Source organism: Lingula anatina, chromosome 9 (genome assembly GCF_051362555.1).
Source record: "Lingula anatina isolate TDL-2025a chromosome 9, LinAna3.0, whole genome shotgun sequence".
NCBI classification, from domain to species: domain Eukaryota; kingdom Metazoa; phylum Brachiopoda; class Lingulata; order Lingulida; family Lingulidae; genus Lingula; species Lingula anatina.
Window position 1 is genome coordinate 3,775,682 of NC_141775.1, and position 14,485 is coordinate 3,790,166.

General features: G+C 34.3%; 2 protein-coding genes across 12 annotated transcripts in view; one reads left to right on the top strand and one right to left on the bottom strand.

Moving 5' to 3' along the window:
* The window catches only part of LOC106153398 (kazrin), a 51,383-nt gene extending 49,329 nt beyond the window's left edge, over positions 1–2,054 (top strand). For all 11 annotated transcript variants that reach the window (XM_013527307.3, XM_086994951.1, XM_013527318.2 and 8 more), the window contains one exon: positions 254–2,054. In XM_013527307.3, the coding sequence (XP_013382761.2) occupies positions 254–376 (123 nt within the window). In that variant the 3' untranslated portion in view covers positions 377–2,054. The remainder of the gene's footprint in view (positions 1–253) is intronic.
* A 2,391-nt stretch (positions 2,055–4,445) lies between these two features.
* Positions 4,446–13,573, bottom strand: LOC106178273 (uncharacterized). Its single transcript, XM_013561399.2, has 4 exons — positions 12,372–13,573; positions 8,018–8,149; positions 7,249–7,414; positions 4,446–6,525 (listed from the first exon to the last, which is right to left on the bottom strand). Exons 1-4 carry the CDS (start codon positions 12,838–12,840, stop codon positions 6,267–6,269), a joined length of 1,026 nt encoding a protein of 341 aa, XP_013416853.1. The 5' UTR covers positions 12,841–13,573; the 3' UTR covers positions 4,446–6,266.
* Positions 13,574–14,485: the final 912 nt, after the last annotated feature.

The window sequence follows — 14,485 nt, forward strand, 5'->3', positions numbered from 1 at the left end:
TGATTCACAATCCGCGATGCTTTCTAGTTACGGAGCTCAAGTCAGTTTTTACCCATGAGTCCTGACATTCCGACCCTTCATGAAGTGGGGCCTGGACCACATGACTGATTTCTTTGATAAAATGCATGTACAGACATCATGCCCCATTAGTAAATTAAACTTGTTTAGTCTCTTTTGAAACAATTTTCACTTTTTTACCATTTTTTCACTAGAGACAATGAAAATTCAGTGTCACCACATTTTTACCTTGCAGGGATCTTTGGGTAGAGCCCTAGGGAGGAAAATGAAGAATGACATCCAACAGCAGACAAGCAGATCTAGCCTCAGTTCTTCTCACAGGTCAAAAAGTATAGAAATGGAAAGTACCCCTGTGTAGCTATTTGTGAACCCCAAAAAATCTGAGTACTCCCTTGTAAACAGGATGGCTAACTCCGTACAATACTGGACGATGTCTCATTTGCAAACACGCAAGAAAATGGTAATCTGGATTTTTATGATGGAAGCCATGACCATTTACTATAGGGCTGAAATTGCAGAGCTTTTACTTTTATCTTCAGTGAAAATAAAGACAGGCCACAGTTGTACAGAAAGCAAACCACAACATTTTATATTTCAGAGTAAATGCACATTCACATTGGATATTGAGATTTATCTGAATACATCAACAGTAACTATTCAAAAATTAAACTGTGACATTCCAAGCTTTGAGGCTACTTTTACATTTTCACAGTGGGCGTACAGTGGAAGGCATCATTTGACTAGCAACTGCCATGTCTTGATTATCTAAAGAAGAACTACTGAAAACTTGGAGAGAAAATGGGTCATTCTTATGAGACACTTCAACACTGGATGCTTAAAATTTGTCCAAAGGTTGTAACTTGTAAAGCTTCAAATAGATTTGAAATAAAGCACTGACAAATTAAGGAAGTTGGGGGGTTCATTAAAACCAAAAAATAAAATACAGGTCATGTCAGTGTTGTCTAATTGTTCTTATCTGTTGTAATTAATTAATTGCAGGGAGGTTCAGGGTAAAAGTGCCCATCCCAGTCCCCCTCCCCTCCCCCCCCCCTCCCCCCCAATTAAGAATCTGGTCTTGCCATTACATTTGACTTGTTACTCATCTCAATAACATACAAGTCGTGTCATATTGCTATCTCGACAACAGAATTTTGCTAGACTGTAAATTGAGAACAAAATTTAGTTTTACATGTTGTATATTTATTTTAGTGGATATTTTTAAATCTTAATTTAAAGTGTATATTATTCTGAATATCTCTAGATTTGAATTATATCAGGGATACAGTAGATAATATAATTATATTAAATGGTGTTTTAGGTTGTGTGCTTAATGTTATGTCATATACCTGCCAATAGTTGCTTAAAATATGATTTATTTAGAGAAATTAAGCTCTGGAAAGGATATTTTGAATTTAATGTAAGAAAGAGTGAAAAGGGTTTGAATTTTTTATGTTTACAAATTCAAATGAACAGTTGGCATGTGTTGATTTTTCTCTGAACCTTGATAAGTAATGGTGTTTTTTCAGAAGCTTGAATAAATATTAAACTTTTCATCAACTAAAATGAGTATTCATTTGAATTTGTTCATTAGCCAAGATTGCAGTTAAAGCTCCATTCATTCAATCCATTTAACATCAATTTATGGCTTTATTTTCATAGTTTTATTTTAAACAAGTGCACACTCTTTACCCTTATTTTTGAATGAAACTTGAATATAATCATAAGGCCAAAATGCATATTTATTGCCTAGTAGATTGTAGAAGATTTCACCATGGAACTTTAGGGTGAAATTTCAACAGCTTTCTGTTGTTTGTACTTGTGAAAAGATAGGCATGTTCACTCTGATTTTCAGGGTGGGCAGTATTGATAGGCTGGTGATTTTAAAAACAACCTTGTGTATGTCAAAGGATATGACTTAGGGTAGAAACTTGTTATTATCAAGTGAGTTGTATTTTATGTATCAGTTGTGATCTGTATGTTTTTGTATGGATAGAGAGAGGAGATGTAAGAATAAAAAACATTTTATGGATTTATCATTTGATCTTTTCTTAATTCCCAAGACATTGATTTCAGAAAAAATGCCAATTTTTTACTTCTAAATGAAGTCTCTTTTGGTGAATAATAAGCATTGTACAAGTAATTTAATTTTAGATTTCATTTTTTAAACTGCAGGAGTTTTAAAAGAACTACATCAAAAATTAATCTAGAAGACTGGTTTTGGATGAATGAACAATTTTAAGTAGATATTTTGCATGAAAAGAATTATTTTTTGGGTGTTATTTATTTTGTGTCTTTTCTCATGTAATTATCAGCCAAGATCAATTTGAGAATATGTTTTTATCACAAAAAATATCTGATAAAAATAATTTTCATGAATGGTACTCAATCTAACTCAAATAGCTTTAAAACATAAATAAAACATAAATGTAAAAATGTAAATCGCTATAAAGGTGAAACCATTCAAAATCGGATTTATTTGTCTCATGTTGGACAACAAGTATTTACTGCAGCAGGAATACGCACTTTTATTTGCAATAAGCTGAAGCACATTTTACAGCAAAAACTATGACATGTTAGAAATAATAACATAATGCTAGCTTAACTTATTCCATCATAAATTATTTTGAAAAACACTTCTGGTATGTTGAGATATAAAAAAAAAGATAACATTAACCTAATGTTACAGCTGCCATAAAACACAAAAAAAGCTTCACATAATAATTTCTCTTGTTAATTCATTCTCCATGTTACGTTTCAGTTAACTGGGTATTGACACTTACAGCTAAACTATAAGTGAGTACCTACATGAATAAAGAAGGTGCACCCAGAGAAAAATTACTAGAAAAAATCTAAATGAAAAACTAAATGCATAACTCATTCTGTCTTTACATCCTCAAGATGTCAAACTAAATGCATAATGCTATCTGTCTTTACATCTTCAAGATGTCAGCTGACCAGCAGCATTAGATAATTGTTACAGTATCAATATATTTGATATAAACATAAGAATATAGTTTAAAAGTAATTTTGACTTTCAATCCTTTTAAATATTTTTCTTTAAGTTTGCAACTATAGTTTTTCTTTCCCCCGAAAATAAAAAATAAAAAATCACCTTGCGTTTCATTTTGGTGATTATTAGTTACAGCTGGGTTCTATTGAGAATTATTCTGAAACCTTTAAAGTCTACATACAACTTAAGGTGTGAAGAATCATCCACAATATAACAAAAAAGTAGCAGCACTGTTCCATAATATTAAAAGAGGAATCGAAAGATATTCGAAATGTACGCAGATGTTCCTCCTTGCTATATGGACACAATGCTGAACTTTTGGAGAAAACCCTAAGTTAATTAATCCCAAAAGAAGTAAAATTTCTCTCCAGGCACTGCTGAATGTAAGATCTCTGAAAGAACTGATGGCGATGACAAAAATCAAATATTTAAGTTATCAAGGTAAAGGGTGGTTGTGGAGTCATACTTAATTTTGACTCCTCTTTCTCCCCCTTATCCAAAAAAATTATCAAATGGGCTTGGAGTGTACAATTTCTCTTCTTTTGGGAATGGCTGAATATGCCATTATGATATTGTGTTGCAAAACTACACCTCTTTTGCAAACAGTAATCATTAGTTTAAGTACGTAGCTGGATACACAGATGTACCATTAATTAATGCTAATAACATTTTTTTAAAAAGTATCTTTACAGATACCCCCAAGAAACAAAACGGGTATCCAATAAGTGATACAGCGATAATAATAATAATAATAATAATAATAATAATAATAATAATGAAAGGTAAAATAATTTAATGGCATTTACAACTATTATAATATACTATTATTATGTAAGCTGGGTTTGTTAACAAGTGTTTTCCTACCAATCTTGGACGGTGTCAAATTCTCTTTGGTCCTTCACTTTTTCTTAATAAAAAGCACACCTACAGAAACAATTGGTCCCTTATTTGAAGAAATAAAATAGATCACATAGAAAATGATAAAACTTTGATCCAATTGTAATGGCTGGATAATATGTAAACAAGTTAATATAATATCACAATAAATGTGTTTTCCTATACACACTTCTGGGACGGATAGGCACAATAGACCACGGAATGAAGATTGTACATCACACTGGTGAATCATTATTTACTGGAAAGGAGTGAGTGAACAGCAAAAGAAGCCCCCTCCCCCCCCCCCCCCCCCCACCCCCAAGCCAAGAAGATGAGGTTCAGATTAACTACTAATAATGCCACACAGCATTTCTGACCTATTAAATATTTTGTGTAACTCAATGCTAAAACAAGAGTGATCAATGAAAAAGGTGAGTGTCAAGATTTTGTCCAGCAGTTGAAGGGACTGGGTCTCAACTGGTAGTTCATAAAAATCATATTCATATGCTTGTCTTTGAGTGTTTTTTTTTTCTTTTGGTAAAAAAAATGTTATTAAATGATGTGGCAAAAATTCAAAAGGCCATTAAAATAGTTTCACACAAAACCTGTAAAAATTCAAGAGTTAACTGTTCAAAAACCTGCTACAAGTAATAAAACAGTTCTATTGATTAGAAAACTGTTTGCTTTGAGTGGCAGTTTCATCATGATTCACTGTGATTGTCTGAGATTCACTCTGCGCCTAAGTCTTCATCGAACTATTATACTGCAAATAACAGATAAGCAGTGTAAACTTACAGACCAGTTCAGGAGGAGAAAGCTTTCTATTTGTTTTATGACTCATAGTTATGCTGAGTCTTAGCATGATGCCACAATGCCTTTCATACAAACTATGAATTTTCCATCTTTTCAAATGAAATATGGACAAATCCTACTTATTTTGTCAGTTAATGCATTTCCTATTGATGGGGGAGAGGCGGGGGGGGGGGGGGGGGGGGGGGGGAGGGGGGGAGTTAGTCAGAAAACTGTGCCCAGTGGCTGGAATTTTGCCTTTTTAAATTGGTTTTGATAGATAGCTTGGTAAATAAGAAAAAATATATAAGTAAAAGTCCTGAAGAGAAAAAGCTCTGACTGCTGACGTTTCAATTTCTGGTAAATAAAAAAAATCGATTGAAAATAGCATTGAGATATCTGTTTAATAATCAATGAGTCACTTCTTTTTATGAAACTCAACCAACCATTAAAGTGAAACTTGAGATAAAGTGCACAAAACAAAGCTTCACAGAAATGTGTCATAGATCGAGATTATAGGGCAGTCGGACTATTCAGTTATTACGTGTTGCTTATAGCACTTTCAATCTAAGTCCGTACTTTAAAGGGAGAAGAGATTCACGGCCCATTATCATTAAATATTGATGACAAATATCCAACTTCAATGAAATAGCTCTCACAAACTGACTACGTTGATCTACCTCAAAGAATAACATCCTAGGAAGGGGGGGGGGGGCAGAATTACTGTTCACCAATCAAAAAGATACCTTCTAACATCACAGTCAAATATGTACATCTTAAATATCACTAACATATGCCCCAAAACAATGACAACAGCATCCTTGTTGACATTTATCATCATGATTATCAGCAGCATTAACTGTTGTACATAATAAACTATTGGCTGTCTTAAAGGATTTTTTACCAATTTTTGACAATATCATGATTTTACATTATTTTTGTTTATATCCTGTTCAAAATAAATATAGACAGAGTTGGCATAATTAATTATCAGAAATAATCAGAAATTGGATCTTCATGTTCTCCTTTACAAAATATACACAATATATCATCCACATGCACCAACATGAGGCATTTGGCAAAGATAGCAGCACAAATAAATACACAATAATAAATAATAAGTAAATTTTTGTCTATAACTTTCTTCATTATCAGAAACCTTGCCTTCAATATTGGACCCACATTATAATGCAAATCCATTACCTTCACAGAAGGAGCATTAATTGTGACCCAAAATTGAAGAATTATTTTGTCTTTTGGTGAGACATAGATGCTTGTTTCCAATAACCGTTGACAATCAGTGGACATTTAAGTAAAATAGTGTGGTTACTGCTGCTTGGGTATTGTGCAATGGCATAGAAGACCAATGATCTTAATGGACAATTTGAAGCCTTCACTGAGGCAATACCTAGGTGTAACTGTACTATCCAGATATCACAGCACAATTCTTTCTGGCATGGCTGTTCTTTCTTTTTCACAGACCAAAGTTTGAGACCCATCATCTTTCTCTGATTGCAGTTGCGGAGTATCGAAACCTCTGACATCTGTGACCTAGCAACAGGATATTTGTGACCTAGATATGGGACACCAACTCGGACAGCATCTGCGAATAGTTCTGCTCTCGACTCAAAGCAGGGAGCATCACCGACTTGTCACCCTCTCGTAATGTCACCACATGCAATTGTGACGAGTGTCCCAAACCACTGTAGCCCTGCTGCTTGCTACTCTCCAATGAGAGTTGTGGAAATAGTTTTTCTGCCACTGCGTCCATGATGAAGGGGTCCTCTCCAGTTACAAACGCTTTTCCTTGGGTTGAATGAACCTTCTTTGGTCTGCAATTTTTGGAATAAATTCTTATAAATTGACATGATAAAATTTAATCAATTATTAATAAGCATAAAATTTTGGAAAAGGTTAAGGTATACTATACAATTAATAAACAAAAAAATTGTTTAAACTTTTAATTAACTCAAGGCAATTCATTTAATGATGACTATCCTGAGCTCCATACGGATCTGATGCATGTCAACTTCCTTTCTTCCATTCATGTTATGTGTTAATTTACTGTTAAATGGACATAAATGTGGAAATATGAAAATGAAACTGACAAAGTCAGCCAGACCGCACATGTATCATTTCTGAATATCAGCAATTACTTATATTTATAATTTCCAATCGCTTCTCTTTTTACTTCTTATACTTAAACTTTATTTTCTGAGATTAATTATTTTCAAAAACACATGGCAGTTTACTTTCTGACAGAAAACTTAAGCCTTTCTATATGTAACACTTTGTTTGGGGAATGGGATCATTAATTCATGCTATTTGAATTTATTGAGTAATTACTGTTACTTATGATTGATTTTCTTACATCATGCGGACACTATGGACATATTAGGTCACATAAAAACAACACACTCATGTAATATGGCTATTTAAGATTGATTAATAAGCAAAAATAGCACTCTTAAGATTAGTTCGCACAATGCTCTTTTTTATAGTGCTCATTTAGGCACAAACTACGCATTGTTGCACATTTTCTCCATTTTCCTTACCTTCCCCTTTTTATTATGCTAGTACCGCCCTTTTTCTTCTCATCACCATAACCTTCAAAGAGTTTAAACAACAAGTCTGGGTTCCCCAGTGTGATCTTCCTCTCGGGAGGTTTAGGTGCCTTGTTTTTCTTTTCTTTTTCTTCTGGTGGAGTGACGGGTCGAACCTCTGCAATGAATTAAAGATAAGAAAATCAAGAACGACGCTTGACAATCGAAGAAGCTGACAAACACATCAGCCAAGCATGGTATTAAATAACAATGAGATATGATAAGGATCAATTAGAAAATGGCAGATTTTAGGACATCTTGTCAATAGTTAATGACAAAGAAAGGGAGCAATGGACACAGTATTAAAGGCAAATTTACACTGGAGGGTGAGAGAAAATCAAAGATGACAGATACACATAACGGCTGCATGAACAAACAACCCAGAGAAAAACAAACAAAACAAAGAGGGATGTTGGCTGATAAGAAAAAAAGATTATGGAAAAACAAATTTCAGAAACAGTAGAAACAGTCTGATGGCAATAAACACATATGTGTAAATGAAATTCCAAAAATTGTCATTAAAATATCAAATATATATAGAAACATTTCAGCAATGCATTTGCATCAAACATTATTAATTAACAATGTATTTGAGATTTAAGTTTCCTATATTTGTACAAAACAAATAATTCCACATTTTTAAACTTTAAAACACTATAACCAAGTTTAAAACGTAAACTCTCCGAGTCGTCCTGTCTTGAACCAGACATTTAACGTTTACCTGTCACATCGCTGTCCCTGTTCATTAACGGTGGAAGCACCGGATAAGCAGCACCGGGAGAAACATTGTGCGGCACGTTTGGCTGCTGAAAGAATGACTGTGGGAGAGCACGCATTCTCATAGGGAGAGGATCTGAAAATGTAAAATGATCAAAATAAGTACATATCAAATTTGACATTTAATTTAATATGTAGCTGCTGAGAGAATGACTGTGGGAGAGCACGCATTCTCATAAGGAGAGGCTCTGAAAATGTAAAATAACAATGATTTAATACAAGTGTCATTATGACTTACTAGTATATGAACAGCAAAACTATATCATTAGAATAACAAAGATGTCCTTCCTATTATCACCCCATGCCTCTTTCATATAAAGATCTTACATCTATCTATTTTTATTCTATACATTAATTATTTTTATTTTTATTTATTTATTTATTTTTTTTGAAAAGTATCTATCTATTTTTATTCCATACATTAATCATTTTTATTTATTTATTATTATTATTATAATTTTTTTTTTTTTTTTGAAAAGTATGGGGACTATGACATCATCCACAACTGCACTGTTAACTCTTCATGAAGAATTCATTTTCTCCCCTGCCCCCCCCCCCCCCTTCTTGTGCTCCTCTCAATCCGTCCTGATGGAAAACTCCTGGTAGTGGCATATTAAAATTGCATAATGTGAACGGGAATACTTCATATCACCTTGTGGATGTGTATATTATACATCCATAATACATTTAATGGCAAAATCAATGCTTAGGGTAATTACCTACATCTATAAAACGCCTCACATTTAAGGATTCTCATTTAATTATCTTTTGTTTGAGTATATCATTTTCAGCTTAAAAATATACAAAGAAAAAGAAAAAAATGAAAAGAAACATACATATTTCTGTCATGATGACAGCTTACTAGTAATTTCAGATCTGGGGCATAAGTAACAAAAATTGTGTTGAGAAGTCCAATCAATTTTGTATTGCAATCTTGAGTAATTACTCAGTACCATATATGAGTGCATCTTTGAGGGAAAAACTCCAAGTGTGTAAGTGCATGCATATGTGTGTGTGTGTGTGTGTGTGTGTGTGTGTGTGTGTGTGTGTGCCCATCCATGCAAGCACAATTGTGTGCAACAAGGTGAAAAAAATAATTACTGAAAAGTGTACAAAACAACACTCATGGCAACACCCAGGAGATAGATACCCCCCCCCCCCCCACCTCCCACTCCTCTTTTCAATTTAAATGAACTTCTATATCTAAATCTGTTCAATAAGAGAATTTGTTAACATGACTGCACCAATTTCATTTTTATTTCCTCTGATGTATGCCCTTTAAATTCAGCATTCACCATGCTTTTCAAATTTGTATAGTATGAGAAATTGTTAAATTAAATGTAAGAATTGAAAGCTCTCCATGCAATGACTCTACATACGCACAGTACAAGTTTATTCAACAAAAATAAACTGCAGCTATTTTAGGAGTAATCAATGGTGTATTGAGAATGGTTACACAACCACTAATAGTACAATACACAACCTTTTTTTCAATTTGCAAGTCATGATCTGACTTTGAATTCATATACTGACATGCTTAAATGCATGTTAAGGTGTTACCGGGGTAGGTATGTCCATAACTTGCATATATGGCAAATGATAAATTTAAGTTATTCATATTAAATCCTTTGGCAGCATTTCATCATTATACCTATTGATTAATAAAAAATTGATCAATAAAAGAGATATCAGCCTAAAAAACTGCATAGAAAACAGATACTGATACTGGAATGCATTTTAATCCTTTCTTAAGGTGACAAGATAAGAGATAAGACTTCAAATTGCATTTAAGTTACAAGCATGCTCTATTTGTGGCTTGGGCTATCTTTTAACTACCATGATAGTACAAATATGATTTTACTTTTTTTGTCAAATAACTTTTTTAAAAAGAAAAAAGAAGCCAGGATTGGTAAGCTTGCTGCTACATTAATGACGAAATTGCCAATACTCATTTATTTTCTGCCAAACAGGCAATAATGCTAATTCACACTGGCAACTGACATCATAAATAATTATGAGAGCACCAACCTCTTCCAAAGCAGCTCAGCTATCATTAATATACTAATTAATTGATCACTAGCAAGATCTCATCAAGTCTAAGTCAGCCAATTTCTGAGCAATTTTGAAAATTTCATCAAAATCTGTCCATAAATGTTTGAGTTAGGCTGGTGATGAACAAACCAATAAAGGGGAAAAAACACCCTGGTAGAAATAATCAACACAGTTCATTTATCTTGTCAAATGACGTGTTCTGTCGTGGCGTGTACAGTATAGGCTGTTTGGACAGGATCAATAGAGGAGAGATGAGTTTGTTTCCAGACACCAAAACATCCAATATCATCAATATGTCAACATGTAATGATAAGTTGCTCCAGTATTGGTGCTCTGACTTCTCTCTCTCTCTCAATTTTTTACTGTAGGCAGTTATAGACACAACTTATTAAGCTGTTTGTTTTTGTTTGTTTTTTCTAATCAACAATAAATTAGCAGTCAAGAGGTATATTATTAATATCTTACTTTCTGTTTAGTCTTGCAGATAAACCTTATCAAAATTAGTCTGAAAATGTTCTTCACTAGTTGGAGATTATTGTGCACATTGGTTATTAGTATAAACTTACTTTGTGTCAGAATCTTCTGTATATCTTTTTATAAAGAAAATTGAAATATATAACTTTTACTATTATTATTATCCCACGTATTGTTTTATTTATATTTTTTTATTTCCAAATCTTATTGATCACAGTTAGTGTATCCATGTACTAGTATCTGTATATGAAGGCTGTATCACACATTTCCGATCCGTACATGTGTAAACTAATCCTTGATTACGTATCTTTAAACACCATTTCCTCTCCTCTTTTCCTTTATATTCTTCCTCTCAGCAGATATTTTCCAAACAAAAATGATGAAAACAATTTTTTATACACATAAAATCAAATGAAGTATCAAGAAAGAGAGAAAGGAATGAAGCTTTTATTCATTTTTTAAGAAATTTTTTTATCGTAATCCACATGCCGGGTCACTGCTACAGGTGGGGTTTCACCAGGCGGCTTTAAATTTGATAAACAGCGATAACATTTCTATGTGTTTGGCTCAGTTTAGGATTACATCCAATTCTCTTATCGTTACCTAGCTGCCTCACTACACCAACAAACTCATGAAATGAAAATAAAATGTTGTGAATGATAAAAAAAATCACTTTGCAGATTCATTCAAAGTTAAATTCCCCAAAGCAATCACAAAGAAATCCTACACGCTTTAAATTTGACAAATGCTGATAATATTTTAAAGTGTATATGCCTGCAGGTTAGAGCTACTTCACTTATCTCAAACCTCAACTTCTGCAACAACAAAACTTTCCATGTTGTAGCAACATGGAATTCTTCAAAGGACGAAGTCCTTGGTAAATACACACAACTCAGGCCGAACAAAATAGCAACTAAATACCTTCTATTGTGCACAGTCTTGGAAACAGTCAATATAAAAAGTTGTGGAATTTGCTTTTGTGAATGGATCGATTACCTTTGAGCCCTTTAGGGTCAGACTAGTTACCATTTTTGTATAGTTATTTAGGGACTAGAAATGAAAACATACAAATGTACTAGTAAGGGTTTTTAGGGATTCATTTTGCCTTTTAGTATATTTCATAAGGTTAACTGCAATATATTGGTGCTAGCAATAGGGCAAAGACCGAGAAATGCAATATACTATCCGATACCATCAAATAAGATTGATGTAGTAATGCCATGTGCAACAATGGAAGAGATTTAATATTTGCACACTGGTTATTAAGTGGTATGTCACGATGTACTATGTACTAGTATTCTGTTTCCTTTACTTAACCTGTGTTGACTCAATTGTTTATCTATTTAAACATATATAAATAATATAAATGTTTATCTTTGTAACCAGCAACGACACTAGCCAAATGGCACCTCTATGTGAAATGTAAGCTTGTTCTTCAATTGCTGTTTGGATAGTTAAGTACTACAGTACTGGTTTCTGATGCAAATGTGATAAGTGCATTCATTTTATACATATCTCATTAAGTATCATACTGGGTATGTACAGTGTGTGTGGAAAAGTTGAACTGGAATCATACAGTACAGCTTTAAATTCCATGTCAGTAACAATGAATTGACACCTCTTTTAGAAGCAATTGAAAATAATCTGTGCAACACCAAGATCACACTGTTATCTGAGGTGAAGACAGAAAAACTCACAGAAAATTATCTGGAATTACATATTCTGATTCTACCACAACTTGACATAAAAATGGAAAAAATGGAAATATTTACCTTTCTTAGATTTGGGTCTTGGGGGAGTGGGTTCTCTTTTCTTCAAACCTTCCTTCATGGCTAAGATGGCTCTTTTCTTCCTCCAGCTCGGTTTCGATGCTGGAGTTTTCAAAATCTCTTGTCCATGGTGTGCGAAACCAGGCGGCCGTACATAAATAGGTCCACTGGCCGTACTACTCCCTCCAGGGGAGGCAACATTTTCATAATCCGAAGATGCATTTGGAGATGGGGTGGACGGCGAAGACGTAGTTGTCGACGTTGATGACACCGAAATGTTTACAGCATCTCCTGCATCTTCTTCATCGCTAGAATTTGCTAAGGGTCCAGAGGGACCTCGTTTTCCCCCGCTGGGAGGACGGTTAGGAACCACAGCATAAGTGCTGGGACCTAATTTCCCTCCCGTTGTCTTTGGGACGGAACTCATGTTTGTAGATTTGGATATGTTGTAATGAGATCTGTAGTCCTCCATGCAAATTTACATGGCACTTTTTAAATGAAAAAATATATATTAAACATTAGAGGTGCTAATGAAGTAATATAAGTAAGAAACTGGACGGAGTCAGCTTGTACATGTACAGTATATATACTGTATATATGGCTTCAACTTGGCTAAGAAAATACTGGCTTCAGGTTTCAGTTGATATCATTGTATTCCTCACATGGTGCTGGTGGCCCAACGATTACCACAATGTGCATCGTCCCAGCATGTTTTTTCTTCCATGGAGTTAAAATCCTTGCTGAAAGAATCTGAAAAAATCCAACTTCAGAGATCCTAGAATTGTTTCGTGTGAGATTGCCAGATAATTAAGGCAGCACAACAATCCGTTTCTGTGATAACAACTTGCAAAAAATATGGCTTAACAGCACCGCTGGATAAATTGCAAATTAAATCTTCGATAGCAATTTTTAACACTTAGTTTCGTTGACATGCACCGATCAGCTGTTGTATGAAAATTGAGAAAGAAGTAGCGCCAATTAAAAATCCTCGCACCTTGGCAAAGTCTGCTGAGAAATGAAAGTCGTCCCGCGTCTGTTACGTCGATTATAATCTGTGTTTTCTCTCAAGGTGCTCTCGGTAATTTTTTAACCACAAATGGCCTTGATAATCGCCATTTTCTAAGGACTGTTTAGAACTGTTGACTCGAAATTAGGTCGTCTCCATGTTGACTCTGATGTTGATTACATGCCGACGACCTTGAAAGGTTACACGGGTGGTCCACGCTGATTGGCTCAAAGCATGTGCTTGGAATAGCACAATGGGGGTAACCACAACCACAATCTGAATTTTTGCAACGCTCATGACTCAGCACCACAAATAGAAAATTACATCATGGAATGAAGTTAACCTCAAATTTTTTATGCATTGAGTTTCACTATCTTCGCGTCTTTGAAATGTGGCTTGGATTTAGGAAATTTGAAGAGAATACTTGGAAAGGACGGGCATAGGTCCTTCTCCATTCTCGAAAGAAAAACGCACTGACATAGTGCACGTGCTTTTTGGCCGGGGTGTACCAGCATAATTATGTTAACGATACGTGATCAAAATGTATAAACAGCGTGTTTATGGTGTTGGGGGTTAAATTTCAGTCTGCTCTTGATGATGATTTTTTTTTCTTTTTTCGATAAAAACCCCGAAAACAACCTCCCTTTTGTGTATATAGGCCTATATATAGGCCTACCAGTACGTATGGGTCTTGGTGTCCATGTTCTGTGCAGCTGCTTTTTTTCCTTTCAGTAGGTAGACCTTATAGGCCTAGCTATATACATGTATATATCCATGCACAAATTGAGATTATTTTACATTACTTCTGTTTTGGATAACTTCATGAAGACCGACATGATGCCGCTTCGCAACACTGCCCGGCCCCTCCCTGTTTGCTAATGATAAAAGTGATAGAAAAATATCCCCAATCTGTGAGACAAAAATCTGAGAGTCAATAAATTAAATAAATCATGTAGAAAATACAAAGAAAAATGTTATGAAAATAATATTTTAACATCCGTTAGTATTCTGTAAAATGGCACGCGGGGATACTGTATTTCTTTGGAAAACTATATATACCCAATGCTGCTGCCTTCTGGGACAATTTTCCAGGTAAATTCTGATTACTTTT

What these genes read in the sequence shown, in the direction of transcription:
- LOC106178273 (XM_013561399.2), bottom strand. Translation starts at nt 12,840, where the DNA reads ATGGAGGACTACAGATCTCATTACAACATATCCAAATCTACAAACATG. An exon ending in AAGACCCAAATCTAAGAAAG is followed by an intron (nt 8,150 to 12,371) that starts GTAAATATTTCC and finishes TTACATTTTCAG; the next exon opens with ATCCTCTCCCTATGAGAATG. An exon ending in AGCATAATAAAAAGGGGAAG is followed by an intron (nt 6,526 to 7,248) that starts GTAAGGAAAATG and finishes CAAAAATTGCAG; the next exon opens with ACCAAAGAAGGTTCATTCAA.